This window comes from Linepithema humile, chromosome 5 (assembly GCF_040581485.1).
Source record: "Linepithema humile isolate Giens D197 chromosome 5, Lhum_UNIL_v1.0, whole genome shotgun sequence".
Taxonomy (NCBI): Eukaryota; Metazoa; Arthropoda; class Insecta; order Hymenoptera; family Formicidae; genus Linepithema; species Linepithema humile.
This window is the reverse complement of record NC_090132.1, coordinates 30,141,387-30,162,711: the sequence shown is the minus strand read 5'-3', so window position 1 is coordinate 30,162,711 and position 21,325 is coordinate 30,141,387. Positions and strand designations below refer to the sequence as shown.

General features: G+C 35.1%; 1 protein-coding gene across 25 annotated transcripts in view; it reads left to right on the top strand.

Annotated features, from left to right (window-relative positions):
• Positions 1-21,325, top strand: part of LOC105676039 (CUGBP Elav-like family member 2) — a 339,661-nt gene that overhangs the window by 275,463 nt on the left and 42,873 nt on the right. Inside the window, exon 1 of one of the 25 annotated variants that reach the window (XM_067355674.1) lies at positions 16,764-18,089. The exons of the other annotated variants lie outside the window; for them this stretch is intronic. Coding sequence (XP_067211775.1) covers positions 17,960-18,089 — 130 coding nt within the window. The 5' untranslated portion in view covers positions 16,764-17,959. Of the gene's footprint in view, positions 1-16,763; positions 18,090-21,325 lie in introns of those variants that run through there. 25 annotated transcript variants of the gene reach the window in all.

The window sequence follows — 21,325 nt, the reverse complement described above, 5'->3', positions numbered from 1 at the left end:
GCGTTACATGGACCGACGCTCGATCCTGTTTACCAGTAGCGAAGCATTAAACAGAAGTTACTTCGTTGGTTAACCATTCAATCGCGACGATTTCGCAATGAAACTCGCCTTAATTTTTCAATCAAGTTAGCAGAGCCGGCTCTGAACGGCGAAAGCAAATATGCGAGAAATATTTAATTAAATTAGTAAGTAGAAAAAGAACTCAAATAGTTCCTGAAATTTTTTAGCAGATGCCTTCTCAGAACAATCTCTAGAAATAACGTCAAAATATATATAATAATGATCATAAAACAGTTTTATGAAAAAACAGTAATGTATAATAAGAAACAATGTTGTCTAATATAATACAGATGAACTCTTTTTTATCGATATTCGGACTCCGCACATACACACACACACAATTTCAATTTTTTCTTTTTTAATCCATTAAGACTATATATCCATATTATTTGATGAAAATTATTCATGTTTCTGTCAGAAAGAAATGACATAAATTCGATAATAATGAGACATAATGAGAAAGAATAAAAATTGATTTTGAAAGAAGTATATTTAATGGATATATATTTTTAGTGGACTTTTTTATTAATTTATAATTTTGGCTTATCAAGATTGTGCAAAAAAATTGTTAAAAAAAAAATAATTTAATTATAGTCATACATACATTGAAAACCTCTAGAGAATATAATAACAGCAATATCGTCGCAATAAATTAAATATTTAAAGCAGCTATAACGAGTGCAAAAATTAAAATTGCACATAAAATAAATGTAATAATAAAAATATGCAACTGCGTAATACTCAGATATGACGCTGAAAAATGTAATGAAATATAAAAAGAGAATGGAAAATGCATTACAACTGTGTCACAATAATAACCTGCGCGCGCGAATTAATGCTATGTAAATTAATATATCTATATTTTTCAGATTAAAATTAAGATATGTATTTGCATAAATCTGAATGACTTGTAGTGTAATCAAACGCCTGTGGTATTTTGATCACCGATAAAGCGAATCTCGCCTTACTTCTGGCGCAGGCAGACCGAACGGAACTAGGGTAGAAGTGTATAGTATCCATGGTTGTATATAAAAATGAATAGACACGACGCGTGGTGTAACCGAAACCGAGATCAGGCTATTCGTAACCACGCGCACGTGCAATACGGAAAAGGATTTTTCCATATAGGATGCAGGACGTGCGCGCAGCTACCGCCATGAATAGTACCGTCGTGGCTACATGCAAATCCCGGTAAAACAGGGAAATAGTAAACAAGAAGAGAGCGTGCCGGTTATCCGGTATCAGAGTATTATACTTGCTTTGTCGTTAGACGAATCTCGTGTACACTACGTCGCAAATGACATAAACCGAATTCGAATAAAGCAACTCCAGGCTCGTGTGCAAAACGCGAGCTTAGTTTATCAAACGTGAAACTTATTTTCTGAATAAAATACATAGATAGATATACAAGGTATTACGTGCACGTACATATAGCTCATTGATAATTCTATATAATCGAGTTGTTTCACCGTAATTTGCTTCACTGCAACGCATCGCGAAATTTACAAGGACTCTAGTATTCGATATCGATCAATTGGAATTTATGAATAACTCTCCAAACAGAAAAATTGAAGATATTGATTAACAGCTGTTGTTATAAAATATTTTTATTCTGATAATTTGCGTTGTCCGTAAAACTAGTCAATGCACACGCAATATAATTATAAATATTTTTCCGATTTGCTTGTTAAATTTCAAATTGTATTTAGCCTCAAATTAAATGAGCATATATATTGTACAAAACTGGATATTCGAAGATTTAATTTTGCATGAATAATAAAAGTAATCCGTAAAATTTTCAGATGATTGAGTAAGCTAAAAAAATGTTACTCCATTAAAATGATAAACAGTTACTCTTCGTTAGTTGACGAACTTTTGCTCGATCGACGCAGCTTGTCAGGCAGAATATTGTTCTGTAAGACAAAGCTTTTATTCAAAGTGATGTAGAAACGGCTTTTTTCCGATTCGATCATCTCATTTCACGGCTGATCTCACAATTGAGACAACTACTGAATTGAGAACGCGAACTTTATCTCTTGTCCTATAATTACTCCCGTCAATGACGTAGCGACGGCCCGACAGTTTTAGCGTTTCCGACGGATGCACGCCGATCAAGGGACCCCTGTCAAGCACGACAGCGTCTCACAACGAAAAGAAAAACGAAGAGAATGAAAGCTTTATTTATATCCGTGACATTCTGTTTATTTTGGCTGACAGAATGGGCTCGCTCCGGGCTCTAGCTAGTAACGGGCTCTAGCTGATCGCTTCGAGTTCCATCCCGTCCTGACATTGTTTCAATCCGATTACGTCACGCTTTGACGAACGTGAGACCTGGAGTAAAATTAGTTGTCGATTTCTTCGCAGAAACGATTACGCGCGCTAACAGTTATGTGTTACACGGCATGCATACGCGTTATCAGCCTGCCTGCATGCCTGTCTTTTCTTAAAACTCTTCAGCCTGTCCTTCTATCTTAAACTTGATAAAGGCCAACGCACGTTCTATCTTCTTCTTGCTATCTGTCAAAAGGCATCCGGGAATCAGCTTTACGAGAAACGAAGTCAATGTTCTCAATAACAAATGATGACAAATAAACATACAGAACTATAATCCACAAAGATACAGAACTAGTCCGCAAAGATTGCTTATTAAATATAACACAATAACGATTATTTTATTTTTTGCTTGAATTTTTTATGTAAAAGATATAATTTTTGTTTTTACATATTCTAAATCAACGTCTCACATCTTTTAAAAAGTTTAGATAAGTAACAAAATTTATTTTTAATTAAATAAACTTTTATCTTATTGAAATCTTATCTATCTTTAATGGCGCAACTAAGGTTTATTTTATTGAAATCTTATCGAGCGCATAGCAAGTTGATGGACATAAATTACAATATCGAATTTTGTGCAGTTAACTAATTAAAAGTCTTTCAATGTTATTTATTATTTCATTTCATGGAACTTGATATGTTCATCGATAATTCTATTTCGGCACTCGAGCGCAGATGTATAACTTAACCAAGTTACATATAGATTGAAATTCTCTATAAAGCTAATGAAAATTATTGGTCCCGAAGACTCACTGAGAATATGGCAGCTTTGCAAATTACAGTCCGACTTAATGCTACATGCAATAGTGAAATTTATGTCCTTGTCACGCATTCAACTCACTTTTGTGAGATTCGCAATCCATAGTTATCAAATGTTACGAAACGTTTCGCAAATTATCTTTTACACACGCGAGCCGAACTGTTCGTTATATAATTGCAAATTGTAGGAAACATATTGTTAGTGCGATGCATTGAACAACGTAAAAGAACGATCTTTCCATGATATCATCATCTGTCTTCATCTCTTTAAAAAATACAAACAATATTAGAATTGCTCCTTGCATCGCAAATAAAATTAAAAACAAAAATTATAGTTGACAGCAAATCTTTAATGCTTATGCGCTTTAAATTGATCGACTTCGCGTCTTGATAAACGTTCTGTCATCGTCGTGAATACGTGTTCGATCGTACAAACCGGAAAGAGGTAAATTATGAGAGACAGAGAGTAACTACTGTGCATCGAGCGCTATTTGGCTTGAAACTCGAAACGTGTTCCGAGGAACACGCTCTTGTGACCGCGGAAAATAGCGACATCGAGCGAAGAGAGCAGTTAGTCTCGTGCCATAATCATCGGTGGTAAGCTTTATCTTATCGGGCAAAAGCGACCGGTGAGTCAGCGATAGCGATTCGTAAGCTGGACACGTATCCGCCGTAATCGTGCATCGTCTTTCTCCACAGTCGAATACCTTATCTATTGTTTATTACGTCTACGCAAAAACCCCGTATGGCGAAACGGACGCCGCGCGGCATTTTGCATTTGCAGCGATGGCGGTTCTCGATGGCGGAATCGTATTAGCATGCGAAATACGCGAAAGCGCTCATGCACTTCGCTCGTTCGTAGAATTTTCGCCTCGTCACTGCATGCGCAAGCAGCGATACTTTTTAATTTCGCGGAATGCTTCGGAGAATTATGCAAAGCTTATTTTCGTTATATGTAAATTATATGTGATAATTATCGGTATAATATGCATAAAGAGCTTAAAAATTGTCGATAGCATTACTATTGATTTACATATTTGATAAGCCAACTTCATATAATTTGCATGTATTGAAATACAATACGTTATTATTTCGCGAATTGGTAAGAATCTTAGATAATGTGATTTTTATAAGCCTTTGAGAAATACATGTTAAAGATCTTTGTCGAACGATCTTTGTCGTTGGGACATTTTAGTTTGAAGTTTTTCATCTATCTATGTCGATTGGAATTATCATTTGTTGGAATATTATTGACCGTTATATATCTTAATAATAATTAAAACACAAATAAAAATAATGTTAAATAGTATTTTTAATTAATATGTGTAGCTATAAAATAGCATACTTCTTTAACGCTCATTAAAATAGCTCAAATAGTTAAAATAGTATGAACAGCTTTTAGTCGACAATCTTCTTTCTTTAACGCTTCCTTTACATTATCTCGTAAAACCATTAATAACGGTATTCTTATCATATTACGTCTGAAATTATACTCTTGTTACGATATCAAATTATTAACGCGTATTAAAGGAAGCTCATTTTTTCACTCTTGAGCGCAGGGTGCTCCGTATTACTGAACACAAATTTATCAAAGCTCACACAGACACGAAAGTCTTGCTGTTGGCGTCAAGAGTACTCTTGAAGATGTTCTTAACATCAATATTACATGCAGGAGCAAACCATATTTTGGCCACGGAGCTCTTCTCGCGTCGGCCCTTTTCGCAATGGTTTGTTTTCCCTTGGCGAAAAGCCGGTGGAGCGTGCACAGGCTCGAGAATCTTATCAGCGCGTGCCACGTAACGCCGCCAGACGCGAGCAATATTTTTAAGCTTTTCGAGATAAGAGAGAGCAGTCTTCATAAGTGCACAACGATCGGATAGTCTTTTGACCGGCTATTTCTAAGCACGTTGCGTCCTCGAATGTATTTCTGCGTTCGTCACACGCGGCCGATAAACATCCGGTGAATCGACGTTTTCACTTGCAAAGGAACGGTTGTTGTAACATGCGTCAAAGAAGTGAACTGAATGGAGCCTACAACACGCTTTGTTCTCGTTTGTCGCTGAAAGTTCTCGCGATATAGATTCCAGGCAAACGCAACGTCATAGCTTTTAATAGATTTTCACCAGAAATTATTTTTTGTAATGTAATTTAATGAGTATTTTATTTATATATATATGTATATCGTTGTACACTTATGTGTGTATAATAGAAATAAAATTTAAAAATTGTGTTTTTATTGTGAAGAATATAGATTAAAATAGGTTCCATTTTTCCTAAAAAATTTAAATATTTTTCCTAAAAATTAAGACACCCTTTATTATATCGACTGAATTTTAAATGATCACATTGAATATAATTTTATTAGATAAATTAAACTCAGGATGACATAATATTAATTAAATGTTACTGTTAATGTTACATTAAATGCGAACATAAATATACGATGCATATTAATATCACTATTGGACAATGTGATATTTCGTATTCAAGTATATAGCAAACCTATAATTAAATATTCACATAAATGAAAGCGCAAATATATGAAACAGGTTAATATCAGTATTGTATGATATATAATATTTATTTAAGTAGTACGTAATATATATGAATTTATAATTAAATCCTTAAAAATTTAGCAGAATCTTGTTTTGAAAATACTACTTTTATGAATAATTCTCGATATACATATGTATGTATGTGCTCTATGAGAATGTGTAATGAAAATGGTCGACGAGGACGACACACATTTTATTGAATTTTTATTTTGTTAGAAATGTAAAGAACATTTTTCGACATGTTCATTTGCACATAACTCGCATAATTTTCTTCTTTTGTATAAGTAAAATTTATCAATTGTCGTTATGTAAATATTATTTAAAAGAATGTAAAATAAGCTTTTTTTGTACCTTGACTATCTTTCGAGATAATTATTTCAGCATTATTTTTATTTTCTCTCTTTTAGACTGCTCTTTCTTTATAATTAACATTTTTTTACGTTCGCATCCGTTTGGTATAGTAATTAGAGAAACATAGCTGAAAATAGAATTTCTATGGTAAAATATTCTCTTATTGTTCGATTGTTGCTTTTCGAGGTTCTTTGGACTATTTTGCCGGTTACCTCGATCGCTTTGAAGTTTCTTGAACGCTTCGGTAGAGCGGCACGCACAGCGACCACTGATTTGACGCTAACGAGACTCTATTTGGATCTTTGAATATGTATAGAACGAATGGGCGAAGTGCTGAAAAGTAGATCACGAGGATCACCAAGTAAATAGAATTCACTTCGGAAAGCTCGAGTCGCGACTTCGAATCGAAGTTTGTGCTCGGTGTCGCATACTTTGCAAGATTAGCGGGCACGTATCTAAAAGTTAAGTATTTAGGATACTTTTAAATTGATTAAATTTTAAATATTTAATTTGAAACACACGCTAAATAACTCTAAAATGTTAGCAAAATATTATATATTCAAGGCATCCGTGCTTTATATTAAGTGGATTTGTAATTTCTTATTCGTTATAATATGCCTTTTAAAATATTAACATAATCATTTTCTTTCTGACACAAGCAATGTATACTCAAGAAAAATTGATTTGACAAGTTTTACATGTCTTGTTTTATTTTATGAACATTTTAATTTTTCTTTGTATGCGTAAAGTAAGCATGATTTTTAAGTTCACTTCGATGCAAAATAAATACTTGTAAGACTTGGAGTTAAATTTCCAAACTATTAGACAATAAATTTAAGATTAAATTCCAATATAACAACTAAGAAAACCACAATGAATGAAACTACCGCGCTCATAAAATGTCTAACTTGTCGCAAAACGAGTTCGAGTTCTCGATTGAAAAAAAATTTTACATTTAAGTTGCACCGTGTAATTCTCAAATGCTAGATGCCAAATGTTCAAGTGCTAAACTGTAATGATAAATTTAGCGGATCGTGTCTTTCAGGATAATGCGCGGCAATGCGTTTGGCGATGCGAGTGCACATCGGGAACTCGATTGAATCCATATAACGGTAATCCAACCGGGCGATTAAAAGCAGCGGTTGTATGCAGTAGTGTGACCTATTGCGGATCGACAATGCGTGTCGCCGCATTTATGATCCGGATATGCGTTTGGCATTCGTTCCGCGCGCGCAGAGAAATATTTTGTCGTTGCCATAACACCGCGCGCATCGCCGTAATGACTCGATGCGTACTGGCAGAACTTGCGCAAGAATGGAGTATGCGAATTTCAAACCCGAATATCGCTGCTGCCGATAAAAACGAACCACGGGTTATCACGCGACAGCGATTTTTTTGTGGTATTTCTGACCATCCGAGCATAGATTATTTTTGTTACATGCTCGTACATTGAATGTGTACTGTAGTGACCGAAATGTCAACCCCATCAACGGTTTATACCAGAAAGTAAATGTTTTAACAAATGCGAAAAACGCCGGAAATATTTTTTTGAAATACCTGTACCAAATATTTACGTCTTTTAATATTATCTTTTCATAATGTACATGTCACATATCTATATCGTAAAAATATATGCCCTTTAATAAGTAATATATATAAACGCGTCGTGTAGTCTTTTAAAAATATTTTTTACGTACAGATGTGCAATGAAGGTGCATAATCAATTCGATTTTATAATAGCTAAAAGATTAACAATCAAGCGACTCTACAAGCAGCAATTGACGATTGTACGTGCAACGAATACATATCGCCGCGCAAAATTAATTCAAATGCATTTAGCATTCATTCGAGAGACGAAATACTCAGAAGTAATGTCAAAATATTTTTATGGTGTAAAAAAACAGCAGTCATAGATGACGAGGCTACTGATCAAACTGTTGTAAACGAAAAAATTCAGAAAGAAAATTTTTACTTTCGTATAATCACATTTATATATAAATCAATTTATCTTGAAGATAAACAAAGATAAGAATATGCTGTTCGCATTCATATCACTTACGAATATTTCTATAGTTTCCATGAACTTTAGATCTCTGTGAAAATTTAGACTGAAGATTTGAAGCCTTAGAGAATTAAGAATGTACTGTGTGAGTTTAATTACACGATACATGCTTTATATGTTAAATTATTGCAATCACGCAAGTTCGAACTCACGCTCGATTCGAAGAGACCAAGCACTTGACCAATGATCGAGTTTCGCGTGCTCACTCCATTCGCAAAGAGGACATGTTCGTGCTAGCTTCACAAGTGACTACCGCGTAAGAAAAACAGATGCCTCGGGAATAGGGAGAAACTGTGCAGGTCGATTGGAACCGCGCCAAACACTTATATATCGCTGCATCTACTACACACCCACGTCCTAACATTCGCGTTATATCACAGCTTGCGCGTTTAACGTCCGCGCTGCATAATAAAATCATCTCTCATCGAGACACTAAATATCGCTAACCACGTTGGAAGATCGTGTACACTGTTTGATGAATGACAAGCGTGCTGTATGTTGTTGATAAATCTCGTCACTTTTCATGAAATTTTGAACGCCTAAGTTTATGTACTGGAATTAGTCGCGAATTAATATTAATAGCGAATAATAAGAACTGACACGTTTTATTGGCACGTGCTAAAATAAAATAAATTTTAACAATCAGAAAAGCAGTTCTTTGTAAAATTTGTATTTACAAGATGCATATTCACAAATTTATCTCATTGTAACTAGTCTTTTACGAAAAATAAGAAGAAATGTTTATTTGCATGAATTAATATAATATATGTGTATGCACATCCATCACCCTCTGTTTTTAGTCAATGAAAGGCTTTCAATCGTTATAAATTATTTCGCATATATAAAATCCATTTTACATAATAATCTTCGTCAATACAATAAATGCATGCAAACCAGCTTTGTTTCTCGTTGTAATCGTTTACAATCCTCTTTCAACTAAAGTATTAACCGATTTTATTTATAATACTTGACGGATATATATGTTCTCTTGACAATGATCGGCGATTAAAATAGTGGATATTGACTGCACGTAACATTAATGCCATAATGTGCATTTTAGAATTATTATTCACTTCGACAAACCTGGCATTTAATGTACTGCGAAAATACTTCATTATACAAAATGTATGATTTGAAGAATAATCAATATCAATCTCATATATTTTGTCAGATAAATAGCGCTCTCAACAAAATTTCACGATGCTGCTTAAAAAATTTATATTCGTAATGTGCATACGAACGCACAGAATTATTAACCGTAATATATATTTGAACAATTTGACTTGGTTTTGAACTTTGTAACCATTATTCTCGACGATATAAATATTGCCAATATTGAAAAAAATTGGAACAGTTCTTGATTTTTATATGACGGCTTGCAAAGCTTTCATATCGCCGCATTTAACGCAATAAATACAATATATGAAATAAATATTATGATTCTCAGCTTCACAATTTACATGCACAGTACGGCAGAAAACTGAATAAATATTATATTTAAGATAAAATATATAGCAAAATAAAAGGATTCGTATTTTTTATTTTATACTTCGTATTTTTATACCTTGATATGACGTAAAGAAAATAAAAAATACGGATAACAAACAAGCTTAAAGGATAACAAAAAGATTATATCTGGAATATAACTACAAGCTTCTCCCTATATATCGTTTACTGTCGACACCTTAGTTTCATGTAGCTAGTGAGAACATTATCCTTCCATCCACAGTAACAGGGTCAGTCTTGAGCATCAAGCGATACCATTACGCGATTAACGCCTTTGACCTCGCTAATAAAGAACCGGAACCATTACCGGAAGAAGTACCCCACCATAATGATTCTATATATATAAAAGAATCTTTGAATCTTTAAATTTTTAAATTTTTAGACAACTAACTTTAAATTTGTGTTTTGTAATTCTACAGCTTTTGAATCTTTGGATCTTTTAATTTTATAATTGAAAAATTTTAATTTAATAAGAATATTCCTATTAAAAAATTTTAGGTTTCTTTTACTATCTCTGACACTATCTCTGACAAATCTTTAAATGATTCAATTTCTTATTTACTAGGTTTTGATATCTTTCTGGATTTTAAAAGATTTAGATTTCTCAAATCTATAAATGCGTGGATCTTAAGATTTTGAGATTTTTAATCTCATGATTTCTTTAAATTTTTTATCGATTTGAAAGCCCGCGATCTTTGTCAGGCCTAGAGAAACACGACGTAATCTATTCTTCGGAATAGCCATCTCAATGCTTCCCTTGAGCTTTCCTTAACGACCTTTCGAAGACCGACGACGGCATGAAACTTGCCCGAAGCCGTAATCTTCCTTTATCGAACGACCGTAAATCCGGGCACAAAATGACGATCTCAATTCCGGGATTTTGTTAACCGATGAGACGGCTGGAAATGGAGGACTAATGAAGCAGGTGTCGCCAGAAGGAAATAACACGGCAGAAATCTCAGTAACCCAACACTCGTCTACGGCTCTGTTTATCGCAGCTTAACGACTGTGAAACGCTGCCAAGTACAAAGCGTAGAAGGAACTGTATTCGTTACCGTGACGTGCTCCCGTGTAAGGTTGCGGTTGCGGATTACATCATAGTCTTCCGTCTTCTTTGATCTAGTGGAGAATTACGAAATGCGCATAAAAGGTTTTGCAAGGACTGCAAAAACGATTGTATCTGTCTGTTAGACACAAGACATTAATGACAATAAAAAAACTTTTAATGGTCCTTTAAAAAAAAATATAGCAAAAAGTTTAGAAATTAATTCATAAATTGAGGAATAACCTGCAATAATAACTTGCTGATATTTTGTTTGGATTCAACATGATAAAAATTATGATTAAAAATTCTAATAACAATAATCGAAGAAACATGAAAAAGCAATTGCTTATAAAAAATATTTTCTAGGACGGAAAACTGATTTTTTATTAGTAAAACAGTAGTATGCTTCACAAGCATGCTAAGTAAATGAATTGAGATAAATCCCTGGCAATTCCATCAAGCAACAATAAGCAGTCAAAATATAATTAGAGGATTATATTAGAGGATTAGAACACACGGGATAATATTCCCTTATGATTATGCAATGTAATTAGTGACAGGAACGTTTTCGCGCGTGCACTTGTCGTAATTGGAGCCCAAAGCGATAGTATCCGTTCGACTGTAATGGTCTCTAGTCGGAAATGCGACCTATTTGCAAGAAATTAATCGCTGACGTTAATATTCATATCGGCGGCTCCCAATGGTATCGTTTACATCGCGACCGTCATGGAATTGGTTTAATGTGAAACGAGGTAGAAAGTATACATAGACGTATATTAGATATGGTATTTGCCGTTGCTATTGACTCCGACGTGCGTGTAAACACAAATCGTTGGCATTTCAGCGGGACGGAACCGAGAATTAGATGCAGCAATTGCATTGGCCAATACTGTTTGTATAAAACGTCATTTCACATCTACTGTTGCGACTAGCAATATTAGCGTCTCCACTTTCACTTAGTTGTTTGAAGGACGAAATAAAGAATATTTGTGGTGAGTTCCAAAATATAATATGAAAGCAAAAATAGTACCCGTATAAATATTTTGTAGATTTTAGTAATTTTAGATTGTTGCGAAACAATATATCGTCTATTGAAATAATCTTCATGATGATTTTCAGAAAATCTCGCAGATATGATTCACCTTATTCATGCACATTTACAATGACGTATATAAGCTGAGAGAAATTTTTAATTTAGAAATTATATCGTGAATAAAAGATATATCTTTGATTCATAACTTAGATATCATACTTTACATATCAAGTTTATATCTGATAGATGTAATCCAAAAATAAATGGAAAATATTGTAAATCTAGATTTGTAACTTTAACAAAATGTATTATTTGCAATACATTGTTTTCATAGTTTCGAAAAAATTTATACATCTATAATGCAATGAAAAAGTGAATGTAGATAAATATAGAAAATTATTTCACATTTTAGAATCCAATCTGAACAATATAATTGAAATAATACTTATAAACTTAGATTAATTTTTTAATTATATTTCTCTGCGGATATTAGAAATCAGTAAAATTTCATGATTTTTGTATATTTTTAAAATTTTCCTTACAAAAAGAATCGACTTTGTGCCCTCGCAATAAAATAGAATACAAATGACCGTCCAGTTCTTCGTGGACGTCTCACATATGTATATTTGCTGCAACGACAACAGTTAGGATCGATAGAATCGCAGGAAGTTAGCGTCTGAAATTCAAAGGAGATTTCGCCAAATGTCGGCGGGCACACACGGGTTGCTCGCAGACACGCGAGGATTCTCATCGATTATGTGCCAGGTTAACGACGAGCACGACGACCACGACGACGGTGGGTATATGCGGGCGTATATAAATAATGCATCATCGTATCGTTCGAAAGGGGGAGCAGCCCACAAATATCCATGAAACGTCGATGGTAACGATGACCTCACGGCATTCGTGGATCGCTCGATAGTTATCGCACAATGTTCGTCGTTTCTAACAATATTCGTATCAGAGCATGACGATCTGTCATTTTCGGTTGACATTTTCAAAAATACGGACTGCGTATTATTCTTCGATTTGCAAAAAGTAAAATAACACGAGATGATTGATTACTCAATAATTGCAAAGCTCAAAATAATGTTAAACTGAATTGCAATGAATTTTTGGAATTGAAGAAATTTGATCAAATCTTCCATTCAAATAAATAACTCGTATTAATTATTGTATCTAAAAATAAATTTACGGTACTGATGTCGATTACCAATATCTACAATACTTCGATGACTAATTTAATTGTAAGATAACGTCCACTAATTTACTAAAGAGTCATTTCAAATTACACACAAATTTATATATCGATTCTAGAATAAAATAAATCGAAGAATTTATTTATAGTTTAGATAACTAATTTGTTTTTATTTTAATTCTTATATAATTAAAACTTTATTACTTACTTTTAGAATCTTTACTTGTTTATTTTGAGTTTACAATGAAAGTGTTGTAATGATGATAAAAATGTTATTTCTTGTTCAAATTTGATTATTTCCACTTTTCGAGAACCACATTTTATGTTATTGTCTACATTAATATATTCGCTATATTGATACTCGTCGTACAGTTCAGTTAATAGATTTTATTTTGGCGAGACAATCTAAGGTCAAATATAATACTGCTAAAAATGAATATGTTTTGGAATTTGCATGTGTATTAAATTCATGAGCCGTCACAGAAATAGCGCAAATTGAAATTAATTTACGGAATATCTCGTGGCGCCTAGAAGCAGGGTTTGCGCTCCCATTATTCGATTTATCGATGTTTTCTCATAAAACCGAGAAACACCACGGCGCCTGGCCGCAATGTTTAACCAATTGTTTATGTTGCACGCACACACGACACACGTGTTTGCTTTGTTTGCAAAGCGGCGAGATAACGATGATGTATATTTGGCACGAGCTATCCGGTAGGCCTTAAGATTTGCATTGCACAATACGAAATGCAAAGTTGCATTTAAATTCAGTTCATCAATAAAAGATCAGATTGATAAAAATCGAATTTAAATTCACGAATAGGTAAAATAATTTATTATTAACTTTTACAAAATCATTCTCAACCGATTTTATATGTACAGTTTCCTTATTCATTATAAAACATTTTAGCTTCTAATTTTTGAAATTGCTATTTTGCGAAATACTTTTTAAATACATATGTAATATTCACGACAGAAGATATTCATATTTCGAACTTCGGGCTGACTTATTTTTGCTTGTACACAGGATGGTCTGGCAAATATTTAGTAAAAGTCGATTTGCGGGTTTTTGGTTTTGATCGCAAACTTCAAACACGATACAGCAGGCGGTGGGAAACTATTTTGTTATCACGAGCAGACGAAAATTTAGGTTTTCCTGATTTTAGGAAAAGTTTCGTCGAGTTCGGCGGCATAACTTCTGCCGACAACAAAGCGACTATTCCCGGCCGCCACGGGTAACAAATAAATACCCAGGAGAATTACTCGCGATAAACGATAGTATTCGTGAGCAATTCGAAGCTGGCGACTGTTAAATCAAAGTGTTCTCGCAAATAAGAGTGATTAGACGGAAACGTATCGTGCTTTCTCTACGCGCCTCGTTAGCGTTAGAACTCGTTATGTTTAACCTGATTAGAATTTTCCTGCAATTTACACTGCTGGCTTTTTGGCAGTTATCAAACAAGTTTAAAATTATCTTCTATCATTAATTGAATTATAGTCATTCACTTTCTTTTTATTCTCCAAGTTGCTCTTCAAATCTTTAAAATTTAGTAACACATTTTTTGATAAATTTGAAAGCAATTTTTTCTTGGAAGAAGTTTAAAGTCATTTTTTTCAGTTCTTAATATTAAATAATTTAATGCTAAACTAAAATTTTTTAATGTTACTTTTTTTTAACATAAGAGCAATTTTAATATTCTCCTTTTCGAAGTGTCTTTTTTAAACGAAATGTCATCTAAATCATCCTACATTACTTCAGTTTTCTTCGCATACATACGTATGTATGTGTATAGCTTTTAAAATATATTCCATTAACTATTTCAATTTCAAAATATTATAATTTTTGTCATTTTCAAGTCTACACTACAAGTCTACGACTTCAATTACTACTTTATCGATTTGCTCGTACTTACACTTGTTCGCAGGCGTTGCAATATGCATCGACTTCATTTTACGTATGGATTATCTTTGACAATTGTGTTAGGAGCTTCGCGCAGCTTAATAGTCGTTGAATATTCTGAATTGTCGCGATCAGCAATCGAGGACTTTGGCAGATTATGCGAGACGAATCGCGCAACTCGATCGACGGTGAACTGCGATCGGATATAACTACGGATGTTCGGCGCGCGTCATATCAATGCATTCTCCGCGGGCGGACGAATCGCCGGCACGTGCTCTCGGCACGATATCGCAAACGGTCCCCTTGGTGACCCCGGTCACGAATCCGTCGTTTTCGTCGAGATTCCGCGTTCGGCTGATTCACAATTTCCATCGGCCACACGTACGAAACGCATGCGCCACTACGCCGCGCTCCGGCGACTATTGTTTCGTACACGCGACCGCTCGCGTACGTGAGATGCGACGCTGCGTTTGATTTTCGCCCCCGTTGCCATGCATTACGGCGGAATACCATAAATTCATCGATCGATTTTACCGAAATCAAATTGTCATTCGCTTCAGAGACGAAAATAATTTCTATCGAAGATCGCACGAATAATTTCACTCTTTTCCGGTCGAATTTTCGAGCTTCAACGACACTTAAAAAATTGTGTAATTAGTTTAAAGATATGAATAATCTTTGTTTTACGTTTGTGTGACTCGTTTAAAATTTAAACGATATTTTTTAAGTTTTATTACAGTTATAATGTATCAAGAAATTTTTAATACACTAACAACCTGTACTTTGCGGTGCAATTTTAAGCTCGAGAACCAGAACGGAACGTCAGATAGGCAAGCATCCGCAGAATTAGACTGACTCCAATTAAATCTTCCCACTCCACGATTCTTACATCCCGTGTAGCTTCGCGCCAGTTACACTAAAGAGTCACGTGCGCGATCCACCGCGATCAGCTGGTCTTTACCCACTTCGCTCGCTATTCGCGAAGTTCGCGTGTTACTACGAGCGAATGAAACAGTGCGTGAATCGCGACGAAGAGAAAGAGGAAGAGAGTGAGATAACCGGGTTCTCTGAATCACTGTAAACGGATACTCGAATGAAACACACAAGCGGATATCCGGCGGATAGCAAGGAGATTTCGAGTTACCAAGCAGGTATTAGGTGCATTACAAAGTACCACCGAGTGGCTATCGATGCCAAGACGAATACAAATCTAACATTGAAATGCTATCTAACGTTCAGCGATCCGAGTTCTATATTGACGCCAGATTGAGGTAAAGTGACTAGAAATTGGTACCGAACACAAGACTACTGTCAAAACGTCTGTGTAAGTGTCAGAGCAATGTCACAGCGATAGATATTCATTAGACAAATTTGTGCTGAGAGGAATACCAAACAAATTCCACTGCTGTCAAGTTACTGTCAGCCGATCAGATTAATTATCAAAACAGTATTTAACGCGCGGAAAACTCTTGCCTAACTAACACACGATAGATACGGAATACAAATGCGGAATATACTTTAAACAAACTAAATTCAGACTTAAATAAGAATATCAACCGAATACAACCAAGAGATAACGAATTAGTCATCTTCATCCATACAAACACGTGAGCCGACTCGATGAGCAGCGTAGTGAGGGGTCCGATAAGTCTGACAAAGACATATGTGACGAAAGTAAGAGAGAAAGAGAAAGAGGAGCGTGCACACTCCCGAAGCTGATGCCAAGCGCATAAGAGACGGAGCGACGGAAGGGGACTGGCGACAGAGCGTGAGCGACTGTAACCGCATACACATGCAGGAGGAGGCGGAGTAAGCTAGAATGAAAACATTACGAGGAACTCTGAGGGGGTGTTCGCAGTGGCGAGTAGGTAGGAGTCACGAGTGTACGCCGCGCGCGGTAAGGAGGTGAGCGAGCGGCGGCGGGTGGTGCGAGGCGAGCCTCGAGAGTCGGCAGCGCCGACTTCTCTCACTTGTTGAGTGCGCTGAGTCGACGAGTCGACGACGACAAGTCAGAGCCCGCGGACTGTGCCGGCGGAGACGACGCTGGTCGCTCGGTTGTAGCGTGTTCATTCGTGTTTTTACGCGTCGTGGAGAGCTTCTTCCGGTGCCGTCGCGGTGAACGCGCGCGAAAGCCGCGGTCAGTCATCAGCGAGGGGTTGACAGACGCAACGAGTCGATACGCAGGGGGTGGTGCGAGGTGGTGGGGATTGTATACACGCGGTACCAGCCACGTGTGGCGACGCGCGCACCACAAGTACACAACGAGTGACGCAGCTACGCGCAACGCTTGTGTACGAATAGTGTGTGTATGCGCAGCGCGATATCGCATTATTAATAATAAAGGAGTACGAGAGAGAACGCGGAAAGAACCTTCCGGGAAAGGCGACGCGGTTATTTTCGAGTGCCAGCGAGAGAATTTCCGCCGGCAACCGCACGCACGCAATTGTCGGTGAATGCATATCAATACTTTGTGACACGGAAAACGAAGTCATGTTATATAGTGATGAGTTGAAGTCGTGTAGTGTAAAGACGCGGTAGTTTTCATCGATCGGAGTCTTTTCTACATTACGACGTTCATTATAATTTCCTCGATTAGAAACTGTCATTGTTATTCGACATCAATAAAAAAAGCAATTAAATAGCATTCAGTGCCTGTTGTGATGACAGTCGGCTATCCTATCAAAAATAGTGATGAAAGTTAAAGTGAATGAAGTCCCGATCGAGCCGTGAACCAGAGACATTTCGACCGCCGCGTCGATCCGTAGCGCTGCCATTGTTATCCCAGGTTATTGTTATCGCGATTGTATATCAGAATTGCGTAACTACCGGATGATAGCCAGTTGCATAATGATTCAGTGGTGATCGGTGGCGTACAAGGAGCGGTCGCTAAAGACGAGCGAGCACGTGCTGTGCGGGAGTGTCACCGCAGGACATCTCGGCTTCGCCGATCTATGTTCGTCGGATCGATTCGGAAGCGGTTGGAGTTTATCCTGTGTCTTTTTGTGCGTAAAAAAAGCTAAATTCGCTAGAATTGACTATGATTGTCGCGTAAGACGAAGCTGTGGGATTTATAAGCCAAATTCAGTGATATAACGTGATGGTGGCTTGAGTATTATCACCAGCGAAGTGGAGACAACAACGCGAGGATACCGCGCGATGGCGATGAAAAGCCAGAAATACCGGCACAACACCGGCACCAGCATCGGCTCCGCCAAAGCTCATTATCCCGCTATCAGCCAGGCTTACTGGGCGCCGCAGCCGCAAACCGCACCTTATTCTGTTCCAGGTACTAGCTTATCAAAGCCCGATAACACGCAGATCTAAACGAGAACGACTGTTCTTTGAGATTAGCTGCGCGAGTAGCTACGACAATTTGACAATCGCTTGTTTATCATTGACACGGGGTCAAAGGCTTGCATTAGTATCTCGCACAATCTCGTACTATCTCGTATCTCTAACGTGAAATGTATTCATACGATTTTACAATTCCGACATTCGTCTATGATAACGAAAAGTATTCCTACAATGTTTGTATTGAGGCAAATGAGCTTTATCTCATCTGACCGTTTAAATATAGCTTTATCACATCTGTTTAAATTTAACTTTGAATTTAATCAATTATGGTTTACGTTATACACAATACGATGTGTCTATTTCAAAAACGACATTGTTCGCGTAAATTTAATAATGTAAAAATAGTATAAAATATTAATATATTTAAATATAACTATGATGTGTGATTATAATTGAAACAATATACAACTTATTTTGATTTTTACATTCAGAATTTTTAACTTGATTTCTCAAAAATCATCATATTTATCGCTGTATCAAATATTACATAACTGATTATCAGATGCATATACTCATAATTAAAGCTGACTAATCATCAAACGACACTATATAATTCTATACAATACTAAGAAATTACTGAAATAAATTGTTCCGTCTCTTGTTCTGTCTCTAAACGATATATTTTGCAATTAATTGACAAAACCGGATGTTAATTTCTATAACTTTACAAAAAAGAGAAGATGTATTCTTGAAACTAAGTTAAATTTTAATTAATGCATTATTTTTTTAAATTATTAAATTAAAAAACAATTTTTTTATATTTTTTTATATTTTTTTTATATTTTACAGTTGTTATTAAATATATTTAATAATCAATTCTATAATATAAAAAATCTATCCAAGCTATTATCTAAAGCACTTAAATAACATTGAATAAAACACAACGCTTGTGTGTAAAATATTATTATGATTACGTAATTAGAAAATATGCCAATTATATAAACCGGAGCTTTGTGTGTACTTAGGAGCTTGTGCCAAGATTCTTCTTGAACAAGAATTTCAACGTGCTCCGTATTTTTTTACGACCAGTATAACTATAAATCTACATTTAATGCGTAATTGTTACTTCTTTAATCACTGTAAATAGTTTTGTTGAAAAAATTAAATAGATATGAAGACGCATATAAAGTATATTGCAATTTATGAAAGACGGACGTATAAAACATTGGCCGAGACCTTTCGTTGTACCCCTTTGTATTGAAATTATATTTAAATCGATGCATCCGATATATTTATATATTTATATAAACACGAAAGTGTATATAAAATATACTTATCTCCTCTGTCTTTTTTTGTTGCATAATACATGTAACTTATTCAGAACCAAATGTTTTAAAAAAAGAATTGTTTCAATGATAGATATCAGTAAACTTCGAAATATTCTGCTTTTAAAAGATTTCATGTATAAAATATGAAAACAAAATGTAAGGATATTATCTATTTTCAAAATATCGTAAAATATTTCGTTTTTATGAATGTGTAAAAATATAATTCAATTTTTGAATAAAAATCTCTTTAGTGAAAGAATTTTTATAGATTTTAATCAGATTATATGTGTATTTTAATATGATTATACGTTGCAAATTTATCATAATATGCTCAAGTGTTACGTTTCTGATGACAATTTTATTATATATAAGTATATCTATTCATCAAATATTTGCGATTAATATTTTCATCTAACTATTATGTGATTAATAATTATAAATCACGTTCGTCATAAATAACATTTTGTGCAATTAATTCGAGAGTGCAATAATCAATCTATCTCGAGTCGTCACTTTCTCTGATAATAATTATCTATTATGATAATAAATTATCGCAAAACGGCGGTGGCTGTTTTTATCCGCGATATATTTGCGAGATGCACCGATGAAAAACCAATTGATTGATTCGAAAGCGGATAAGCTTGCAAGGTGAGACTGGCCTGTCGAAGCCGGCCTGTCGAAGCCGGTGACGTTATGAATAGTTAGAAGCGAATCGTCGAAGAGAATGAATACATACGTACCTGCATAAATATACATGACCGCATTGCGTGTACCGCTTGAGCCATCACTATTAATAAAATAAAGGTATCTGACTGTGTTGGACGTGTACGTGTCACTGCGCCGCCAGTCAATATCCGCGTCTCTCCGAGATGTCCGAAGGGATCCTCTTCCCGTCGACTATTTTCGGCCGATCGTAATTGGCAACGTCGATCATTAACATTTGAGCTCTTTGCCTGCGCCTGTGTGCAATAATTGTAAATTTTTTTAATTAAATTTATCGTCTAATTCATGAGTCATAAAATTTTTTATTTTATAAGGTCTTTTAGTGTTTTAATAACAATAATTGAATAATTAGGTTATTAGGCTAACACAAGTTCTTATTTCTGTAATGCTTGTATTTAATAATGTTGATTTTGACACATATGCGAACGATTCGATCGTTTTCGACCGTGTTTAAAACTTTGTTAAATATGAACATTACAACATTAAGAATTTCCATTAGTCTAATAGCTTAATCATTTCATTATTGTTATGGAAAAAATTCTAATTTGTTTTTTTACACTTGACATGAGATAAATGATACAAGAAAAACACGTGAAATTGATTCCAAAGTCGTCAAGAACTTCTGTTAACAGATGACTGAATTAAAGTTTAATGCGCACTGCGAATTAAATTATTCGCTTTATTCGGATAATAGCTTCGAACATCTATAACATATGAAAATAACATATGAAGATACGAATACTGTTTGATTGATAACAAATGAAGATCTATGATTGGAAATTTTTTTGTCTTTAACTTCTTTCGTAAACAACATTGCTAGACAATTGCAGGGACATTGGCAGAAGCGTCTATAACAATAGCATGAGTTTAGCAAGAGCGAAAGTGTGTTTATGACAGTCATTACAAAGCAGCTGCATTACTTATCACGTCGCGACAGAAATGAGGTTAGTCACTCCGCAAATTTCACGCTTATATCACCAGAAGGTCAAACTTGACCGACTACATTGCACGTACTCGCCACTCATGTTTAACATTATTATCAGAATGATGCGTTATTTCAGCACGTAGATTTGTATCTCCTTAAATCTTTATCAAATAATCAAGATCATTCTGCAATTTATCATACAATCAAATTCGCGAGTTTGTAAATATAAAAAAAATGTAAAAAAAGCTTTTA